We start from the raw sequence: 23,481 nt of genomic DNA, 5'->3' as shown, positions 1-23,481 counted from the left end.
AAATGCACGTCTGATTGTTTGCCGAAGTTTTTAATAAAAGCCGCTGGAAACCTCGTGAAATAATAAGCAGCAACGGAATAGCGAACCCGCCAAATGAAAATGTATTTATTACTGCTGGAGCCCCAACTTTCGGGTCGCAATTCACTACGTCACACTCATTCGTTAATCATGGTCATTGCTCTGCGTTTCAGTAATGTAGCCTCCCAACCAGCACGCATTAATATCGCAGCTTATTTAGTGCGCCCGTCGGGAGACTATTACGCATTGTCCTTTCCCTTGGAGCGTAAATTGACAACGTTCGTTGATTTATTGTGTGCTCCTACAGAATAATGGAAACACAATCAGTCGATGTAATTCCTGATCGTACATGAGGCCAGAGATCGCTGTGAGGCTGGCATGAAAACGCGATAACAGCGAAATCGAATGGGGCAGTGGGGTTGGGAACGAAGCGAATCTTTCGATCGCAGATCGAATAAGCACTTTGGTTCATTTACTTCATTCCACTGTACACATCCAGGAGTCATAAGGTACACTGTTGACATAAGCATCTAGCTTTCATTATTTTCTAAATGCAGCAACCGATTCGCAATTAATGTTAAGAGCTGGGAAAAATTGGCCGAAGAGACCGCATGTTCGTTCAGATATTACGTGTTGGTTTCTGTCTCGGGATCTTATTCGATGATTTCCTGACATTTCGCTAAGACGAATGGCTCGCAATGTCGAAGTTGCACCCTACAATGCTGGTAATTTTTATATACCTGTGGCGCCAAAGTCTGAGTTTGTTTCCTGGTCATCAGCACTTTGAGTATGCCTTAGCTCATTGAAACTGTCGGTCGGTGCATCGGTGGAATCCAGATTCCATTTATCGTGAAGCTTTCTTTTCTGTCAATACCGTTGTCGTGTTTGTGAATTTCTATGTCGTTCCTCTTAAAGACGATCATTTTGTCCTTTGGAAAGGTAAAGGCACCAGAGAAGTAATCCTGACGTTGAAGTTCGTAATGTAAGCAAGAATAAAGGAAAATGAAGACTCCTTCATTGGATCTGCCAATCTGGAGAAAGCGTTCTTAACAAGGGAACCTACCCATCGCACCCCCCTCAGATTTAGTTATAAGTTGCCACAGTGGATAGGCCTTGAAAAACTGAACACAGACCAATCAAGAAAACAGGAAGAAGTTGTGTGCTACTATGAAAAAATAAGCAAAATATACAAACTGAGTAGTCCATGCGCAAGATAGGCAACATCAAGAACAGTGCGAGCTCGGGAGCGCCTTGGTCCCATGGTTAGTGTGAGCAGCTGTGGAATTAGAGGTACTCAGTTCAAATCTTCGCTCGACTAAAAAGTTTACTTTCTTTATTTTCGCAAAGTTATGATCTGTCCGTTCGTTCATTGACGACTCTGTTCACTGTAATAAGTTAAGTGTCTGTGTTTTGCGACCGCACCGTAAAACTATGCGATTAGTAGACGAAAGGACGTGCCTCTCCAATGGGAACCGAAAACATTTGATCGCAAGGTCACAAGTCAACCGATTCCTCCACAGGAAAACACGTCTGATATATTCTATACTACACTGCTGACGGCATGTGCGTCACATGACAGGAATATGTTGTCGACCCACCTAACTTGTACACTTGGCGAATGGGTAAAAAGATTCTTCTACCTTGCCCGATTTAGGTTTCTTGTGGATGTGATAATCACGCCCAAAAAAGTGATGGAAACGTAAGAGTTTGTCACATAAACTGCAATAAATGAATGCAACAGTTTCACAGCCGCACAGTTTTCCCCGTGCTCTGTCAAAACATATGTTTTGTTTCGACGTTTGTTTAGGTGTAGCGTCCCCATAATACGGCGCAGTTACCTCGCATCGGACGAACGGACAAACATATAATAATTGTCTGAAAAAAATGAAACATTTCACTCGAGGGAAGACTTGACCCAAGGACCTCTCGTTCAGCAGCTGCTCACGCTAACCACGGGACCACGGAGCTGTTGAGATCACATTCTCCTTGATGTTGCCTATTTTGCGTTTGGACTACTCAGTTTGCATATTCTCCTTATTTTTCTCATAGTTCCACACAACTTCTTCCTGTTTTCTCGATTGATTTGTGTTCAGTTTTTCAAGGTCTATTCTCTGTTCCAACGTATATCTGTGGGGGAGGAGGGGGGGGGGGGTGCGATGGGGAGGTTCCCTTGTTAAGTCTAAAGTTGTTCGAGATGTTCGAAATTCTGAGAAAAAATGTAGTGAGCTACATGGAAACATGGGTGCTATACATTATGTAGAAGAATAAACAACGATCAATAAATCTTGAAGACCAAGAACGAATTGCTCAAATTTAAAAGGGTAACAGAGGGCAATGTAGCCTTTCATCCCTCCTTTTTCGTCTATACATCGATGATTCAGTGACTGAAATAAAAGAGAGGTTCATGAGTGGGATCAAAATTTAAGATGAAAGTACATCAGTGATAAGATTCACTTCGAAATTGCTTTCCTGAACGAAAGTCAAGAAACGTAAAGTATGTGTGGAATGGAATGACTAAACAATATGATTTGAGAGGAAATCGAAGGACGACGAAAGTAATGAAAACAACAGAACCAAGAACCGCGAGAAATTTAAAATCATAATTAGTAATCATGAGGTTGACCAAGTTAACAAATTCAGCTATCTAGGAAGCAAACTAACCCTGATGAATGGATCAAGCGTGCAGCATTATGTGCCGCTGTAAGCATCTGATTAATGATCTCTTGTGAGTTTCCTGATTCCGAACGCCTATAGCAAGCAGTTCTCTCAGCGGTGTTCACTCGGAAATTAGTTGAGATGCATCTGCATTCATTGGCAGCAACTATTCTAAGCGATTATCATTGACAAGGCGCGACACTTGTCTTTGGTGTGTGTTGGTAATGATCTTCTTATGGCATTTCAGTACATTTAGATAGGGATGCGAATAGTACATTATTCCTCGATAAACCAAATAATTTGGCAGCCTCATTCTTGGTAGTATCATATGCACGTCAAAACAAAGTGGTTCCATCCTGACATTCTATAATATTTCGATCTGGGCCCGTGTTATTGCGCTCATTCCATACAAGCTTCTGCCACATACACACTACACCACTGTAATGATTTACGTCAGTAGTGGAGAGACATATGACCGCCTGGTATGTGTTGCATACCTTCTGTTTTTGAAACATTATCACTGGTTTTTGGTCGTAGACCCATTCGACGGAGTTCTTCATTCTGCGCTGTCACGTGGAAGCCTCTTCCATCTCCAAATATCTACTACAACCAACATCCATATGAACTCGCTTTCCGTTTACAACTCTTGATCTCCCTCGATATTTTCAATGCACTACATTTCACGCCATTACCAAAATGACAATTACTTCATGCCTAAGGATGTATCCTATCAACTGATTCCTCTGATCAGTCAGATTTTGCCTTAACTTATCTGTTGTCCCTGTAAGGTATCTGCATGCGGTGTAGAATCCCACATATCTGTCGCTCTCTGGTTCTATCCTCCCATGCGCCCTCGTCGTCCTATATTTCTCTTTTCTTGATAGCCTACTTTACCCTTTCAATCAGGCTACATTCGGTCATCTCTCTCACTGTCCAAAGGATGGTATATCAAGGATTTATCTGACCATCTGTAGTCTGTGATTCACATCACATCTGCATACCCGCCGAGCTGCTGTTCTATGTTGTCTGTGAGGTTTCTTCAGCTCGGGTCATGTCCCTAATAGTTAAATTTCTTACATTTTCTCGCAGAGATGTCCTCTCCGATCTTGTTACTCCATTCCTACAACTCTAAATTTGTTTTTATTTTTTTCCAGTAAGGTTGTAGCATTTGCATTCACAAGTCTTGTAGTTACTACAGTGTTTCTTTACAGCATCATCTCCATTTATCAACTTACCCGCTACGGTCGCAGGTTCGAATCCTGCCTCGGGCATGGATGTGTGTGATGTCCTTAGGTTAGTTAGGTTTAAGTAGTTCTAAGTTCTAGGGGACTGATGTTAAGATGTTAAGTCCCATAGTGCTCAGAGCCATTTGAACCCTGTATCAACTTAACTTAGAAGACAATAACAAAGGCTTTAGATTCTGAACTGCTGTTTTTCCACGGACTGGTTCAAAATGTTCAAATGTGTGTGAAATCTTATGGTACTTAACTGCTAAGGTCATCAGTCCCTAAGCTTACACACTACTTAACCTAAATTATCCTAAGGACAAACACACACACCCATGCCAGAGGGAGGACTCGAACCTCCGCCGTGACCAGCCGCACAGTCCATGACTGCAGCGCCACAGACCGCTCGGGTAATCCCGCGCGGCCCACGGGCTGGTCTCTGCTGCATTTCCCAATTACTTGTTCCATCTTCCTATAGGATGCTTACCTCATACATACATTTTTACGTTGCTAGGTGTGCTGGCCATTTGCTGTTACGTTTCCTGCATTTCCTCCACGGCATAGTTATACAGTCTTTTGAAAATTTATTTCAAAAAAATTTATTTCTCTAGGAAAAAATTTATTTCATAATATGCTGCAGATATCATCCCCTTCACTAGCTGCCACTACTTGATCATCTGCGAAGAAAAGGACTCCATAAACTGATCTTCTCTTATTTTGATACCCATTGCTGCTCATTTCCTACTCCACATTTCTAATGCATTCTGCATGTATACAAATGGTTACAATAAAAGCGTAGCTACTGACAGAGGTCCAGTATCGGCCTTAATTATACACCGAAGACGCAAAGTATCTGGTACACCTGACACCTGACTTATATCGTTCAGGACCACGGCGAGTGCGTAGAAGGGCCGCTACGGGACGTGGCATGGACGCGAGTAATATCTGAAGTAGTGCTGGAGGGAACTGATACTATGAATCCTGCAGGGCAATCAGCAAATCCCTAAGAGTAAGAGAGGATGGAGATCTCCTCTGTACAGCCCGTCGCAAGGCATCCCAAATATGCTCCATAATGTTCATGTCTGGGGACTTTCTCGGCCAGCGGAATTGTTTAAACTCAAAGGAGTGTTCCTGGAGCCACTCTGTACCAATTCTGGACGTGTGGGGTGTCGCATCGTCCTGCTGAAATTGCCCAAGTCCGTCGGAATGTACAATGGACATTAATGGATGCTCGTCATCAGACAGGACGCTTAGACACGTGTAACCTATCAGAGTGGTATCTAGAAGTATCAGGGCTCCCATATTACTCCAACTGCACACGCCTCACACCATTACAGAGCCTCCACCAACTTGAAAAATCCCCTGCTGACATACAGGGACCATGGATTGATGAGGTTGTATCTATACCAGTTCACGTCCATCCGCTCGATAAAATTTGAAACGAGACTTGTCAGACCAGGCAACTTGTTTCCTGTTATCAATAGTCCACTGTCGATCTTGACGGGCCCAGGTGAGGCGTAAGGCTTCATGTCGCGCAGTCATCCGAAAGCCCATATCGATGATGTGTCGTTGAATGATTCGCACGTTGACACTTGTTAATGGCCCAGCCTTGAAACCTGCAGCAATTTGTGGAAGGCTTGAGCTTCTGTCACATTGAACGATTATCTTCAGTCGTCATCGGTCCCGTTCTTGCTGGATCTTTTTCCGGCCACATCGATGTCGGAAATTTGATGTTTTACCAGATTCCTGATGTTCACGGCACAGCCGTGAAATGATCGTACAGGAAAATCCCCAGTTTATGTTGGAGATGTTGTGTCCCAACGCTCATGCGCCGACTGCAACATCGCGTTCAAACTCACTAAAATCTTGATAACCTGCAATTACAACAGCAGTAATCGATCTAAGAACTACGCCAGACACATGTTGTCTTCTGTAGGCGTGACCGATCAAAGCGCCGTATTCTGCCTGTTTATATATCTCCGTATTTGAATACGCATGCCTATACCAGTGTCTTTGGCGCTTCAGTGTTGTATGGCAGCAAAACTTGATAAATACACCCGTAAGCGGTTTACTCTAGAAAAAAATTGTTTCCAATTTTGGCCACCAGGCTACCAATTTGGTGCTGTGAATACAGAAATATGTATAGAAACGTTTCCATGCACGGATTAGAAACAGGACGTGAGTAGAAAAGGCCAGACAAGCGAGAAAGACACAGTGTTGATTTTATTATTAACCGCTGCTTACCCTGTTTGTTCTATGTGGGCATCGTAGACATCGAGGAGAAGCTTCATCCGTAAAACTACGTGATCAACAGTTGTTTGCAGCAGTTCCAGTGAAGTCTGAGCGACAGTGTCCTCCCATACTGGCCTTTAGATCAGGTAGAGGCCAAATGTGTCCCTGGTAAACATGTACTTTGGATATCCCCAGAAACAAAAGTTACATAGATTCCGATCAGGTCGTCTAGCAGGCCACTTATCTGGAAAACCTCTCGAGATACCACATTCTTGGAAGGTTGCATTAAGCAGATTTTTCTCTGGACGAGCGCCCTGAGGTGTTAGGTCCTCTTGCACGAAACCCGTGATTTCCATACAATTGCGCTCTACCATAGTAGGATTCACATGCTGTACAAGACAGTCTCAATAACATGCGTACGTTACCGTGCACCTGACAGACCATCTGGGTACGTTTTATTTTTCGTAGAATTACGGGCCGAGAGTGAATCCACACGTCACACATGTACGGCAAGTGCAGTGACTCTTCGTGCACAACCCGTCCCTTAACGGTATCTGAAACTGGGTATTTCAGTGTACTCACTGTCCCCTGTAGTGCAAAATGTACCTCGTCAGTCAATACTGCCCAGCCACATGTCATCACCTTCGATCCGTACCAGAAACTGAAGTAGTAAATGCCGAACATGAGGTTTCAGTTACTGCACTGTCTGGACCATTCAGTGCCAAATACACAGCTAATTTTCCGTACTGTGACTACAGGATGGACAGTTCTTGTGACACTGTATGAGAACTGGCATAGTCAGTTGCAGCAATAGGAGTTTTATTAATGACTTCCACCAGGATAGGACGCCTTTCTCTTCCAGGTGCCACACCGAGCACACCCGTGTTTCCGAATTTAATTATTATCTTCTTTAATCTATTTAATGACATCAGGCCTAACGCCCGACCTTTCAGTAGCGATGCTCTCTCAGTGCAGCACTGTAACTGCTACAGTTCACATGAAATAGTTTCACTAACAGTGCACGGTTTCGCTTCTCGATAGCCATACCGTTCACTGACGTTATGGCTTGTCAAATGGCACCGAGGGTGTCATACCGTCATACAATCAGATCAGAGTGCCCAATTTGCACTTGGTGGTCACAACTGAAACTATTTTTTTGCCAGCGTTAGCATACCTACTAAGTTTCGCTGCCATACAATAATTACAGCTCACTATCGTAACTACTCGGTGATTTGAACAATGGAGAAGACAAGCAGCATCCCTGTCTCCGTCTTTTGCAATTTTGAAAGGGTGAGTAGAAATTTTATTCCTCAATTTGATTACATAATCTGACAATTCTATAAGTTGTATGTACCTGTAACATACATCTTTTCAAGCCCACTCCACTTCAGGACTTCACTTTCTTCAGCGGTTCTGTGTCACACTCCTTCTCGAGAACAGTAAACACTAAATCGTTACCCAGATTCCTCTTCAGTCTCTTTGCAATTAGCTGTATTAAAGTCAAAATGTAGCCACTGCACGATGTTCTCTACTGGAATCTAATTTGCTCCTCGACGTATATGAACATTCTGTCTTTCGAAATCCGGCTAAACAACCCATCAGTAGATTTGGTAACATTGACACGATTTCAGTTCCCACAGAAACCGCCATACAATTTTTTTTAAATCCGGAATTCGATTCAGTGTCTCCTCATTACTTTCTTGATCTATGCATCTATTCTTCAGCTCTCTTCAGTTCATTTCCAAAGTTGCTCATCTCTTCCTGACTAAACTGTTTATTATCCACGTTTCACTTCCACACAAGACTACATATCAGACGAATATTTTCAATCAAGACTTCGCAACATTTAAATTAAATTAGATGTCAACAAATTCCTTCCCTTATAAGCACGTCCTACAGCCAGTCTCCATTATATCTCCTCTAATTCGGCCATTATTAGTTATTTTCCTGCTAAAATAAAAAACGTCTTCTACAACTTCTAGTATCTTATTTTCTAATATCATGAACTTTGTATTGCCAGATTTAATTCAATAATATTCCAATTCCTTTGTGTCAATTTTGTTGATGTTCGTCTTACAGTCTCTTTCCAAGACACTATCCGTTCCATTCAGTTGCTCTTCCAAGCACTTATCTCTCTCTGACAGAATTACAAAGTTATTGGCAATCTTGAAACTCTTTTGTTTCTTCTCCGTGAAGTTTAATTTTCTCCCCAGATTACTCCTTGGTTTCTTTACTGCTTGCTCGCAGCACAACTGAATGACATCGAGGAAAATCTATAACCATGAATCTCTTCCCAGCATGTTCTTAGACACTTATAAAAGCAATTTAGTTTCTGTACACATGGCAAATAACTTTTCAAACCCTGTACCGTATAACTACAGACTTTCTAAGAGTGTACTCCAGTCAACATTGTGAAATATATTTTTTCTACGTATACTAATACTATGAACGAAAGTTTGCTTTTCTATAACCTTTATCCCAAGATACGTCGTAAGACCAGTATGGCTTTTGTGTTTCTACATTTCTCCAGAACCAAAACTGAATTTCCTCAAGTCGGTGGTTTCCAGTTTTCCAATCTTCTGTAATATTTCGGGTCAATATTTTGCAAGCAATGATTATTCAGTCGATAGTTCGGTAATATTCCCAACTATTAGCACCTGTATTATTTGGAATAAGAATTATCACATTTTTCTGGAAGTCTGGGGGTATTTGGCCCGTCTCAAATATTTTGCACTACAGGTGGAACAGTTTCTACACGGCTGGCTGCTCCTATTCTGAGAGAAAGTCGTCTACTCCAGGGACCATTTTTGAAGTAGACTTCCCAGGGCTCCGTGGAATTTTTCTCTCAGTATCAGATCTTACAACTCATAATCATCTACTTCCTCTTCCCTTTCAAAAGTGTGGCCTTCCTGTCTCTTGTATATCCGTTATGTATAACCTTCGAATGTTCAGCCTCCACTTCTTTGCTCGGAAACGGTTTAGAGTCAGAGCTCTGGACATTCGTAATATTCATACAGACTGTTAACGAAGGTACGTGCATAAGGAATAGGATCCCAGATACATGTTTGGCTCTACGATTTCTTAAGTGACAGAACTCAGTATGTTGTCCTCGACAGCGAGTGCCCATCGGAGACAGGGGTAACATGAGGAATACCCCAGAAACGTATGATAGGACCGTTGCTATTTTTTATACACATAAAGTATCAGGCAGACAGGGTGGACAGCAATCTGTGGCTATTCGGTGATGATGCTGTGACGTACAGGAAGGTATCGAAGATAAGTGACTGTAGGTTGATACAAGATGACATAGACAACATTTCTAGTCTGTGTGATAAGTGGCAGCTAGCCCTGAAAGTGGCAAAATGTAAGTTAATGCGGATGAGTAGGAGAAAATAAAACAGTTAATATTCGGATACAGAATTAGTAGTGTCCTGCTTGACACAGTCACATCGTTTAAATATCTGAGCGTAACGTTTCCAAGCACCTGAGATGGATTGAACATGTGAGGATTGTGATTGGAAAGGCGAATAGCCGATTTCGGTTTATTGTGAAAATTTTAGGGAAGTGTGGTTCATCTGCAAACGGGACCGCATGTAAGATGCATATGCAACCTATTGTTGGGTACAGCACGAGTGTTTGGGATCCGCACCAGGTCGGATTAAAAGAAGACATCGAAGCAATTTAGAGGCGAGCTGCTACATTTGTTACCGGCATGTTCGATCAGCGTGCAAGTGTTACGGATATGCTTCGGGAGCTCAAGTGGGGATCCCTAGAGGGAAGAAGCCATTCATTTGGAAGTACACTACTGAGAAAGTTTAGAGAACCGTCATTTGAAACTAACTGCAGAACGATCCTACTGCTGCCAACATACATTTCGCGTAGGGGCAACGAAGATACGGAATGACAAATTAGAGCTCATACGGAGACGTATGGATAATTGTTTTTCCCTCGATCTAACTGCGAGTGGAACTCGAAAGGAAAGGGTGCTTTGCGGAGTATGTTTGTAGATGTAGAGATACAGATGCTTTTTCTAAGGACTATTGATATCCTACACACGGCACCTATCTTTCCTCTAGATGTAGGTGATTTTACATCTTAGCATTTCTCGTCCAGAAATTTCTCTTTTGTCATCTTGCTCTTAAAATCACTATCATGTTTGTATTTGCTTTTTCTTGCATCACTTGCTGCATTTTTCATATTTTTCCTTTCCTCTATTACACTCAACATTTTGTTTGTCATATACGTACTGGGTGTTTAAAAGGACTTTACATCTTTAAAGATGCATATAAACTTACTGAAAAGAAGGTATAGAGCTGGATTTTGTGTTATTTTGTCGGGAAACACATCAAGGTTTTTTTTTTTTTTTTTTACCTTAAACTAAAGACGTTGCTAGTGGTTTCCGTTGGTTATCCTGCACACATCCCTTCGGAAGTCAGTCTTCCCAAACTCTCTGTAGCATTGCGGGTGTAACTTGCTCAGTGGCGGCATAAATTATTGCTCTAAGTTCAATAGCGAAGCCAGAACAGGAGGTACAAAAACGATATCGTTGATGAATCTCCACAAAACAAAGTCGGGTGGTGTCAGGTCAGGGGAACGTGAGGGTCATACAATTGGCGCATCATGGCCAAGCCATTGATCTGGAAAGCGGTCACTGAGAAAATCCCAGACGTCATCCACGTTGTGAGGTGGTGCAACAGATGCAGATAGTTTAGTTCCTGGTCACTGCTATAAATCTGTGGTATCAAAAATTGTTGTAACATATCCAGGTACACTATCCCGTTGATGGTTCTCAACGACGTCAGATGCGCTTGGACTACTTGATGATTTCCCATGTCTTACCTAGCACCATGTCTCTTCAAAACATCTATGCCACTCATAAGTTTTAGGCCTACTAAGAGGATCTTTAGCGAACTTGGTACGGAAATTACGCTGAACTGTTGTTGCCGACTTCGATTCTTCAAACCAAAACACTCAGCTCGCATGCTCGAGTCCAGTGAATTCAGCCATCTTTAACGCAACTGCCGCTAGCGCTCCTTACGGCAGGATTCGCTACTTCAGAATTACGCGAGACAAAACTTGATGTATTTTCCTACAAACTGACTTTAAAATAATCTCTGTAGGTACAACGGATTAATTTGCATGAATTTTGAAAGTTGTGAAGTCATTTTTGAAACACCTTGTATTTATACTGACAAGAGGAGGCCACGACGTTTGGAACGCGGATTTACTTCAAACTTCGCACTCTCGTAATACTCCATTAGGAAAAGAAAATGTGTAAGCAGTAGCGCGTACTTCCCAAGCGTTATTGAGAAAATCGCAAGATAATTTCGGTCGTCAAATATATATGGCTGTGCGTGGGCGTTCAAGCCCCGTAATCGCTGGATCGATGAATCGAGTCCCTTTCGTCAGTTATTTTTTCATTTCTAACACAGTGATTTTGTTTACTATTTACATTACAATTGATATAATGGGAAAAATACGTGTAATCGGATGAACGTTTATTAAATTTACAATGTTATATGGCAGTCTACAAATTTTTACCATCACAAATAATATAATATTCATAACTATCAACTAGTAAGCGACCAAAGGCATAAAGTGATACTGAAAATGTATGCCTGTCCGTGTCTTCAAAATTGTTTGTATTTAATCGAAAAAGAACGAGAATTTGCTTCTCGTGAAGACGCTATTAAAATACACTCGATACTCCATGATCAATTATCAGCGCCGATATTTGATAAAATGCTGCTTTATGCGTGGGTTGCTTCCAAATTATCGGCTGAAAGAGATGTTTTTTAAAATGTTAACGAGGTTTGTTTTTCCACGGAAAACCTCAAAAGACTTTGCGTATGCGGAAACAGCATTTATTCAATGCAGGTGGTGCCGTTTAACTTCAAGTTTTCCATGTTTTTACGAAAAATACCATCCCGCCATTGTACTCGTAATGTCGAAAGCGATGATTAATTGTACATCTTTCGGAAGCCGTCTGTGCCGGTGAAAACTTGGAGGTAACAAGTAGTTTCGGGCTCCTTCCAGGTATAAGGGATTTCTCATACATTTTCAGTATCACTTTATGCGTTTGGTCGTTTACTGGATGATAGTTATGAATATTATATTATTTATGATAATAAAAATTTGTAGACTGCCAAATAACATTGTAAATTTAATTAAAGTTCATCCGATTACACGTAGTTTTCCCGTTATATCAATTGTTGTATAAATAGTAAAGAAAATGACTGTGTTAAAAATAAAAAACCTGACGAACGGGACTCGATCCAACGATCACGGGGCTTGAACGCTACCCACTCGGCTGCCGCCGCTTCCTGGTAAAAACGCCCACGCACAGCCATATATATTTAACGACCGAAATTATCTTGCGATTTTCTCAATAACGCTTGAGAAGTACGCGATACTGCTTACACATTTTGTTGTCCTAATGGAGTAGCTACAACGAGTGTATGAAGTTTGAAGTAAATCCGCGTTCCAAACGTCGTGGACTCCCCTTGTGAGTGTCATCTTCATCCTTGTGTGCTCTTCTGCTGCCTGCGTGTTTCATCTCTCGCGGATAGTCATTCACATTCTGTTGTGTCCTGTAGCGATGTTTCAATAGTTGCCTAAAGCTCCCTTTGAAATCATCAGAAACTGCTTGCGTCACTTACAGGTATCCAAAGAGCGGGGGAGGGGGGAGGGGGGGGTGAGCTATATCTCCAGTGTGCGTAGCTATTGTTTGATGAAAAGTTAGCGGACTAGCGTGACATTTTACACCGGCGGTACTCACATAGCACGTCGAGAGGGAAGGGCCGGCTCTGGCCGGAGCCCTCAGCGTTGAAGGCGACGCAGGTGTAGTTGCCCCTAGCGGCGCGGCCCACCGCCTGCAGCACCAGGCTCAGGTTGCTCAGCACCACCCCCGCGCCCGGCCGCAGCAGGTGGCCCTGCGCAGCAGAACACACCGGTCTCCAGTAGCTCAGCACGTTTCTCGAGGGTCCGCTCACACCCTTGCAGGAAATACTTGTTTGAAAATGTTCAAATGTTTGTGACTTCCTAAAGGTCCAAACTGCTGAGGTCATCGGTCACTAGACTTACACACTAGTTAAACTAATTTAAACTAACTTATGCTAAGACCAGTACACACAACCATGCCCGAGGGAGGACTCGAACATCTGGCGTGACGGGCCGCGCAGTTCGTGACACAGCGCCTCAAACCGCGCGGCCACTCCGCGTGGCAAAACTAGTTTCAAATCGTGGGTAGAAACAGAGTGGTGCAAAATAATTTCCTTCGGCTAAATTTTTTCAAGCACACTGGCGCAAAAGGAACATATGTATTCTTCGTACCTAATGACTGGTGCTACACGTCCAGAGCTAACTCTACTGACGCATCTGAACATTTGTTTGGTCAACCTTACTACAAGCTAGAAACACCAATTTCATACACCAATACAGTGCAGTTTCTGGCACTGTTTTATTTATTTTACCTGCATTAGTCGTTTCACTGGGAGGCTGTATTTCGCTATAACGAATAGAAGTATTAAAAAATTAATAAATAAAAACTTTTCCATAAACCGACATCACTATCACTAGAACGATTTTTTTAAATATATCAGCGCTTCCTTCTAATAAAATGACTCTAAAGCACTGCTATTGTTTTTTACTACTACGCCTCACTCCATCAGACGTCTTTTTTCAGTTCCTTTGTTACTTTACAACACAGACGTAAAGATATATTTCCGTATGTCATTCTCAATGGAGAGAAGTCTAAAGAAGTAAGAGTGATTTCAGGTGTGCCGCAGCGGAGTGTCGTAGGACCGTTGCTATTCACAATATACATAAATGACCTTGTGGATAACATCGGAAGTTCACTGAGGCTTTTTGCGGATGATGCTGCAGTATATCGAGAGGTTATAACAACGGAAAATTGTACTGAAATGCAGAAAGATCTGCAACGAATTGACGCATGGTGCATGGAAAGGCAATTGAATCTCATTGTAGACAAGTGTAATGTGCTGTGACTACATAGAAAGAAAGATCCTTTATCATTTAGCTACAATATAGCAGGTCAGCAACTGGAAGCAGTTAATTCCATAAATTATCTGGGAGTAGGTATTAGGAGTCATTTAAAATGGAATGATCATATAAAGTTCATCTTCGGTAAAGCAGATGTTCAAATATGCTCAAATGTGTGTGAAATCTTATGGGACTTAACTGCTAAGATCGTCAGTCCCTAAGCATACACACTACGTGACCTAAATTATCCTAAGAACGAACACACACACTCATGCCCGAGGGAGGACTCGAACCTCCGCTGGGACCAGCCGCACAGTCCATGACTGCAGCGCCTCAGAGGTAAAGCAGATGCCAGGCTGAGATTCATTGAAACAATCCTAAGGAAATGCAATCCGAAAACAAAGGAAGTAGGTTACAGTACACTTGTTCGCCCACTGCTTGAATATTGATCAGCAGTGTGCGATCCGTACCACATAGGGTTGATAGAAGAGATAGAGAAGATCCAACGGAGAGCAGTTATAGGATCATTTAGTTATCGCGAAGGCGTTACGGAGATGATAGATAAACTCCAGGGGAAAGCTCTGCAAGAGAGACGCTCAGTAGCTCGGTACAGGCTTTTGTTAAAGTTTCGAGAACATACCTTCACCGAAGAGTCAAGCAGTATATTGCTCCCTCCTACGTATATCTCGCGAAGAGACCATGAGGATAAAATCAGAGAGATTAGAGCCCACACGGAGGCATACCGACAATCTTTCTTTCCACGAACAATACGAGACTCGAATAGAAGGGAGAACCGATAGAGGTACTCAAAGTACCCTCCGCCACGCACCGTCGGGTGGCTTGTGGAGTATGGATGTAGATGTAGAAACAACACTGCCACCTCGCAGCTTTGTTTTTAATTACGAGTATTTGTACTGTTTATCCAACTGCATAGAATATGAATAAAGGTTTCATTCAAATGATGGAGCACAAGAATCAGTCTTCCTTTTCTTTCAGGTTGTATTAGGCAAATCTAGATTTCGGTTAGTTCTTAGCCATTATCAACGCACTATTTCGCGGTATCAATGTATGTCCCAGTACGTCAGTGCCCTGTTGTTCGGGTTTCTGCGAACAGCGTCAGATATTGAGCGATCACTGTGAAAGACGTGAATATGCTACATACTCGTGTGAGACACGATCATTAGCATGTGGTGTCCATTTGGCCGGCTGGTCGAATCTTACAATGTTATTATTTGTGGAACATTCAGTTACGACAGTAACACGAAATTAGTATCCATGCAAATGACAGGACAGGCATATGCATAGTCAAGACACCAATCTGTCACGTCTGTGCACTCAAGAGTCGATCGCTATATAATGCGCCAAGCACATCGTAATGACTTCACATCTGCATGAGCCATCTGAGGACAAACAATGGGCTCCCAGCAAAACTCTGTGCAATCCCATACCAGTGGTCGGGACTAACACCAGCCAAGCTGGGGAATTAGCGTTCCATTAGCAGGATACCATTAACACACAACATAAACTGCAACTTTTGGAGTGGTGCTGCGACCAGAAGCATGTACCAATAAATAAATGATGACGTCGCATTTTGAATTATACACTCCTGGAAATTGAAATACGAACACCGTGAATTCATTGTCCCAGGAAGGGGAAACTTTATTGACACATTCCTGGGGTCAGATACATCACATGGTCACACTGACAGAACCACAGGCACGTAGACACAGGCAACAGAGCATGCACAATGTCGGCACTAGTACAGTGTATATCCACCTTTCGCAGCAATGCAGGCTGCTATTCTCCCATGGAGACGATCGTAGAGACGCTGGATGTAGTCCTGTGGAACGGCTTGCCATGCCATTTCCACCTGGCGCCTCAGTTGGACCAGCGTTCGTGCTGGACGTGCAGACCGCGTGAGACGACGCTTCATCCAGTCCCAAACATGCTCAATGGGGGACAGATCCGGAGATCTTGCTGGCCAGGGTAGTTGACTTACACCTTCTAGAGCACGTTGGGTGGCACGGGATACATGCGGACGTGCATTGTCCTATTGGAACAGCAAGTTCCCTTGCCGGTCTAGGAATGGTAGAACGATGGGTTCGATGACGGTTTGGATGTACCGTGCACTATTCAGTGTCCCCTCGACGATCACCAGTGGTGTACGGCCAGTGTAGGAGATCGCTCCCCACACCATGATGCCGGGTGTTGGCCCTGTATGCCTCGGTCGTATGCAGTCCTGATTGTGGCGCTCACCTGCACGGCGCCAAACACGCATACGACCATCATTGGCACCAAGGCAGAAGCGACTCTCATCGCTGAAGACGACACGTCTCCATTCGTCCCTCCATTCACGCCTGTCGCGACACCACTGGAGGCGGGCTCCACGATGTTGGGGCGTGAGCGGAAGACGGCCTAACGGTGTGCGGGACCGTAGCCCAGCTTCATGGAGACGGTTGCGAATGGTCCTCGCCGATACCCCAGGAGCAACAGTGTCCCTAATTTGCTGGGAAGTGGCGGTGCGGTCCCCTACGGCACTGCGTAGGATCCTACGGTCTTGGCGTGCATCCGTGCGTCGCTGCGGTCCGGTCCCAGGTCGACGGGCACGTGCACCTTCCGCCGACCACTGGCGACGACATCGATGTACTGTGGAGACCTCACGTCCCACGTGTTGAACAATTCGGCGGTACGTCCACCCGGCCTCCCGCATGCCCACTATACGCCCTCGCTCAAAGTCCGTCAACTGCACATACGGTTCACGTCCACGCTGTCGCGGCATGCTACCAGTGTTAAAGACTGCGATGGAGCTCCGTATGCCACGGCAAACTGGCTGACACTGACGGCGGCGGTGCACAAATGCTGCGCAGCTAGCGCCATTCGACGGCCAACACCGCAGTTCCTGGTGTGTCCGCTGTGCCGTGCGTGTGATCATTGCTTGTACAGCCCTCTCGCAGTTTCCGGAGCAAGTATGGTGGCTCTGACACACCGGTGTCAATGTGTTCTTTTTTCCATTTCCAGGAGTGTAGTTCTGCACCAACCTGGATGACCACCGTTGGTGAGAGTTACTCGTGGTGTCACGGTGTGTGGAGCCTACTAGTATGACTTGGTCATGCTTGGTAGTGATTAAAGGAACTCTGAGAGCACAGCAGCACGTTACGGACATCCTACCTCCTCAAGTGTCACCTGTCATGAGACAGTATCATGATCTAGATTTTTTAAGGAAAAATTCCCATCCTTACGTGAGCTACATCTCTAAAAATGTCTGCGACAGGCTGATTTACTCTGTGTCCATCGAGATCTACACATCTATCCCCCATAGAATATGTGTAGTACCAGAACTAAAGGCATCTTCGTCCCAGTGCGAGTATCCAGGATATCAAAGACCAGTTTATCGCAGGAAAGAAGGTGCAACGGGTTTGTTTTATTTATTTAGCCTTACCAGATGAGGTCGTGGAGAGAGGAAGGTATGAAGGACCGTGTTGGTCAGACAATGGAGAAGACAGAGGGTATGGATATCTCTGTGCTTGTCGGTACACAGCCAGGTTATCTGTACATATCACTGTGAAATACGGCCGAAAATCAAGATATGACGAAAACAAGCATTCGTAACCAGTTACAGCCGCCGTGAGCTTTCCTGAGAAAGGGCTTCCCAAACAAATCAGTGCACATATCCAGGCCAACGTCATACCGAAATGTGGGCTCATACTCCCAATTTCCTTGTTAATTAGTTTCGACTATGTCATCGCTGAAATAACATCTTTATCCTCTGAAAACGAAGTTTCATTTCGTTTGCCGCTTCCGTCCTAGGTACTTGTACTAACTTGACTATAGCAGATGTTTAAAGTGAGCACCATTCATCTCTTGGCATTTTTGGGCCCTGGTCAGCAATTTGGTGATCGAATCTGGACTCCTGGAACTGCTGCAGTCTCATCCGAAATGTTCTGCCAGAGTTACTGCAGATTACGAGGGTTGTAGTAATACACTTTAGACTTGAGGGCTCCTCACACAATCTTAGAATAGCATATCAGGTGACCTGGTAGTCAGCTGGGGCCTCGACGAGCCTGAGCTCTGTTAACGACTCGGTCAGGCATGAAGATTGTGTAAATGTGCTCCAAGGTTCGGCTGGCTGTGTGGGCAGTTGCTCCATTCCGTTGGAAGTAAAGGCCACCGCTGCCGGCGTGGAGAGTGTGGAAACGTGCACCAGTAGAGGAGGTGCCAACACATCTGTTGCTACGGCATGGGTAACGAGTGTAAACCGTGTATAATGTTTTTATGTTCTCGTTAGTTTTAGTCTGTAGCATAGTAGTTTTGTGAGCAAGGTATGTTTACGCAGCAACAGGCCACGGCTGTTATATTGGGATTTGGGACGAATCTTGTTGAAAGGAGGAACGTGTGCTGCGCTAGTATTAGTCTTAGTCGTAGGAAAGGGGAATTCTGTTAAAGTTCAGTGAAGGCGCGGATGGGCGATGAAGTCTGGGGCGTCTGGCAGTGTGTGGTAATATTCGGCAGCCAGTACGTCAGGCAGAGTAAACATGGCGTGGAGCTGCAGCGGCATTTTGCACATACGATTTGTTTGGAGTGGGACAACAGCGAGGCAGGGAACTACAGCGTTGCTTTAAGTTATTGCGATGTATGAGGCGTGGCAGTAGGCCAGAGCCAGGAGTGGCGATGTGTAAGTGGCTGACGTATGGGAATTTACCCCTGCGGTAGTTTCTGTCTCTCTCTGACACTACGTCAGAAGCAAGGGGAAAAGCAGTATAAATAGTCAGGCACTTTTAGCTTGAAGGGTTGTGCCAGATGAGTCGGTTAGGACCTCTGCTGGTCTACGCTTATAGGGGCCTCTCTGGCAGCGATGTTGTAAATATACTGTGTAAACCTGTGCTTTGAGTCTATGAACTTCTTCGGGCCGTATTCTGCCTCTGCGGACGTAAGACCATGGTGGGATGGAACGGCAGCCGGGCACTTGGAGATGGCATGATCTGCCTGAAGGAGGGCAGTGACAGCGGTCTGCAGCAGGTCCAGGATGGGCCACGTTCGCTTCCCACCTGGCGTACCGGGGTCTGGGTGAGGCTTACGCTGTGGGAGGTGCAACAGCGCTGAAACAGCGTTAGGGATAGCAGTGGGTGTTGCCATCCGGCAAGCACCACTGGCTGCCAGTTGTGGCACGGCGTCCAGAAGGGTGTAGGTTAAAGTCAGGTACTGTCCTGGGAGTAGCAGTGACCGAGGGCCATGGGTGACGAGTACAACCACCCTCGTCCCATGGTCGGACAGAGCAGGCCAAACGAGGCAGAGGACGGTGTTGAGCAGGGACTGTAACAGTCTCTGGAATCGCGGGCAGTAGAGCAGTGCCAGTCGCTACGCCTCGACAGGTGGCGCTGGGCGAGTGCGGCTGACTTCCATCGTCGGGCAGCTTTGATGACCGCAGCAGCGGTGAAAGTCTCCCCTAGTGATAGACAGTAGATGGAATATTAAGAGAACCAACCGGTAGCGTCAGTGATTTATGATGAATATGAATTTCAAGAGGGCTGTAGATACTGCGATTCAAACCACTTGAAGACCTGACATCTCTAAACTCTGGAAAGGTAAACACAGGAGTTTGAGTGACATACGTAGGTTCAAGGATGACAACTGCGGAAAACACGCACATGTCCTTGACATATGCCGAACTTGTGCTCCATCTCTAATGATTTTGACGTCGGTAGGACGTTAAACCCAATCTTCCTTCCTTCCTTCGAGTGGAATCAAAATGTTAGTTTCAAAGATGTCAATGATAAGATTTGTTGGCCGGCCCAAGTGGCCGAGCGGTTCTAGGCGCTACAGTCTGGAACCGCGCTACCGCTCCGATCGCAGATTCGAATCCTGCCTCGGGCATGGATGTGTATGATGTCCTTAGGTTTAAGTAGTTCTAAGTTCTAGGGGACTGATGACCACAGCAGTTAAGTCCCATAGTGCTCAGAGCCATTTGAACCATTTGATAAGATTTGTTGATGACTTTGCTATTCTCAGTGAATGAGAAGAAGAATTTATGGAATGTCAATCTAATGAGTAAATGCTGTGGACTGACACTAAACCAGAAAAAAGAAAAATCTTAAGTAATGAGGAGTGGCAGCTATGAGATTTCCGATAAGCTTAACATCCTAATTGGAAACCAGGGAGCAGAGGAAGTTAAACAAATATACTACGTTGAAAACATGATAACACACGATGGATGAAGCAAGGGAGCATAAGAAGCAGACTATCATTAGCAAAGAAGACATTCCTGATTAGGAGAAGTCTGCTACTACCAAACAACGGCATTAATGTATGTAAGAAAATTCTGAGAATTTATGTATGGAGCACACAGCATTTTATGACAGTGAGTCAAGAATTGTGGGAAAATCGAAAATGAAGAGAAGAGTTAGAGACCTGGTGCTATATTAGGATGTTAGAAACAGGCAGACTGATAAAATAAGGAATGAGGAGCTTCCTTAGAGAAATGGAGAGGGAAGTAACATAAAGTAAAGACTGACAACAAGAAAGAACTGGGTAATAGGACATTTGCTAAGGCATCAATATTTAACTTCCTTAGTACTTGGAGCAGCTGCAGAGGATAAAAATTGTTGGCGGGTCTCACTGATGCAATCTGAAGACTGATCACTAAAAAAAGTTGTGAAATACGAAATTTCAGTTAAATCTTCGTGCTTTGCGTGGAGTACCATCGTGCATGACATCTTAGGGTAAGCGTAGTGATGAGTGCAAGTCCGAGATGGATCTGTTTGGGTTGAAAAACTCGTCGAACAAATGGCGATAATATTTATTTACCTTTCTCGTTCTGAATTGCTGAATTATAGTTCTCGATTTTATTGACTATTTCAATGATAATCAGTAATGATCATAATTTGCAGGACATTTGGCGAATACGTTTAATAGAAATGCTGTTCAAAAAAACGAGGCTCTGGCAACGCTGTATCTACATGCACAGTGGCCAATAACAGGCAGGATGAACTCTGTGCTCCGAAGCAGCTGTCCCATTAGCTCTGTGAGACGAGGCAGTGCAGTGGAGAACACATACGGAGATTCGGCGATGTTCACGCGAAACTTCTTTTTCACTTAAAGCATCAAATTATATCCAGTTTCCACCTAAACAGTGCGGTATATTGTGTATTTATTTCTCTTTCTGTTAGTGTATTAAACATTAAGACATAACATGAACTTCTTACAGACATAAACGACCACTTTGTTTCGTCCATGACGAAAATAAAGCCATTAGAAAATAACAGTGGATACAATAACATCGTCTGTATCCAATGAGGTACAAAAAAACAATAGGTAGATTACACTAGATTGGACATTATGCTACACACAATAATTACATTATGTACGTTGGACTTCCAGCATTATCTTCATGTAGCCGGTACGTACATACAGGAACAACGTTTCCTTTAGAGAAGACGTTCAAAGCGACCGTCTTGCATCTGCAAACACTTAGCCACTCACTGGACTATACTCTGCTGGACCCTACTCAAAACACCGGCAGCCACCATTGCCAAAGCGGCATGCTTGCGAGCTATTATGTTGTGTACATCCGTGGGTGGAGTACTATAAACTTGTTTCTTTAAGTGCCGCCACAAACAAAATTCCAGTGGATTAAGGTCTGGGGAATCTGGAGGCCAGAACGTTGGACTTCCACTACCAAACCATTTCCTTGAAAATGTTTCAATTAAACAGTTATGCACATTCATTTAATGTGTGGTGCTGCCCCATCATGCTGAAACCATAGCTGTGGTCGAATACCATGTAATATGTATGTTGTGTTCCGACCAATAATGGCTTCTATGTAGGCTGAAAATACCTTCTTATCGTGGTGGTGCATTTGAGGGTACCGAACAGTAGCATCAGCTTCGTTAGCGGATGCACCCAGCACAAAAAGCATACTAACGTATTCATCGATTGTGTACTCCATCTGGAAACCGCTCTAAATAAACTTGACAAGACGAGTTATGGTTGTGCACTGCGCTGTCAGTAGACATATGCATGGAATTTGATAGATCGCAGTATCATATGGTAGACTGTTATCATGTGACTAAGTGATGCCCTGTTTATAAACGACGAGAGCTGATGAACAGACGCCTAAAACATAGAACAAAGGAACGTGACGACGATTCGATCCACTGCTTTTGCAGTCTACTCAGTCAGCTATGACGGATGTTTTAGTAGCACAGGGTCACACGTTCCTCTGTACATCCTGATTCACCGCACGATGTGAGAGTGTTATCAGTTCCTCGTTTCCATACATGTGTTTTCAAAATGCACGCGTTCTAATTTTTTTAGACAAAGTTTTGTTTAGAATCCGGATGATGAATCGCACGCCGACTTCCAAGACCTGCATTTATCCTTTGCCCTATATTTAAATCGAAACTTGAACAGTCAGTCACAAACCTTAGCCTTTCCCTCTTTACCTCTATCTGAGCTCTAAGGCCAAAATAAATTAATTCTAACTCCTTCTAATGCCATAATAAGCTCTAAACATGGACGGGGCGGGGGGCCAAGGAGGTTGGCGGGAGCTCTGATTATCGCAACTATTTGCCAATAAAAATGTTTTTCTGTATACAGTACTTCTAAATTCAAGGGTATATGACTTCTAAAAAAAATTGTAATATGCTGGCAACAATGAGCTGGGCTGATACTTCTCTGCTTTCGTCTTACCTATTTTTAGAGTGACGTGAGTTTACAAGGATTCCGCTCTTTCAGTTTCAATAATTTGAACAACTACGAAATGTCTGCATTCAGATGTAACAGTGAGCGCATTTTTAAAGCGTCAAGAAACCGCTCAGATTACTTGTTTGGCGATCGGCGAGTAAAAGTGTTGATTTGTGAAACAGTGAAGTCAAAGGAATATAATGAACTATGAGAAAACTTTTATTGGACGCTCGTCAAATAGAAAATCGAGACAGAATCATTTTAGCAACATTGCAACAATTTTCGAGAGAATGAAATTTATTTTGTGTTACAATTCATTATGACAAGCGAGACGTGGCTCCATTACCTTATGCTAGAAACGGAAGATCAATTGAATGAGTAGGTGAAAGCTCGTCGTGATATGGAGGACATTTGCATATTGAGGCAATAACAGGGGTGGTACTTACTCATTCTCGCTTCTGAAACTTTTGATATCTTCTATACAAGAAACATGAAAAATACTTGACGAGAGGGATGGATATCAGAAGAGGGAAACTATTGCTCTTCTAAGAGAATGTACTTGTAAAGGTACTGAAGTTCACATACATCCTCTAAAAAAAGACCTTAAAAACAAATTAAAGATTTCAAAAGTAACTGTAGCTCCGTTCATTCTACCTATTTTTTATTTTGT

The 23,481-nt window shown here is 43.7% G+C and overlaps 1 protein-coding gene across 1 annotated transcript in view; it reads right to left on the bottom strand.

The window, feature by feature from the left end:
* Nucleotides 1–23,481, bottom strand: part of LOC124795639 (hemicentin-2-like) — a 391,499-nt gene that overhangs the window by 22,504 nt on the left and 345,514 nt on the right. The window contains exon 9 of the mRNA XM_047259712.1: nt 12,910–13,063. Within this exon, the coding sequence (XP_047115668.1) occupies nt 12,910–13,063 (154 nt within the window). The remainder of the gene's footprint in view (nt 1–12,909; nt 13,064–23,481) is intronic.

The sequence above is a fragment of the Schistocerca piceifrons genome, chromosome 4, assembly GCF_021461385.2.
Source record: "Schistocerca piceifrons isolate TAMUIC-IGC-003096 chromosome 4, iqSchPice1.1, whole genome shotgun sequence".
NCBI lineage: Eukaryota > Metazoa > Arthropoda > Insecta > Orthoptera > Acrididae > Schistocerca > Schistocerca piceifrons.
The sequence above is the reverse complement of the archived record's forward strand: the minus strand, read 5'-3'. Positions and strand labels throughout refer to the sequence as shown.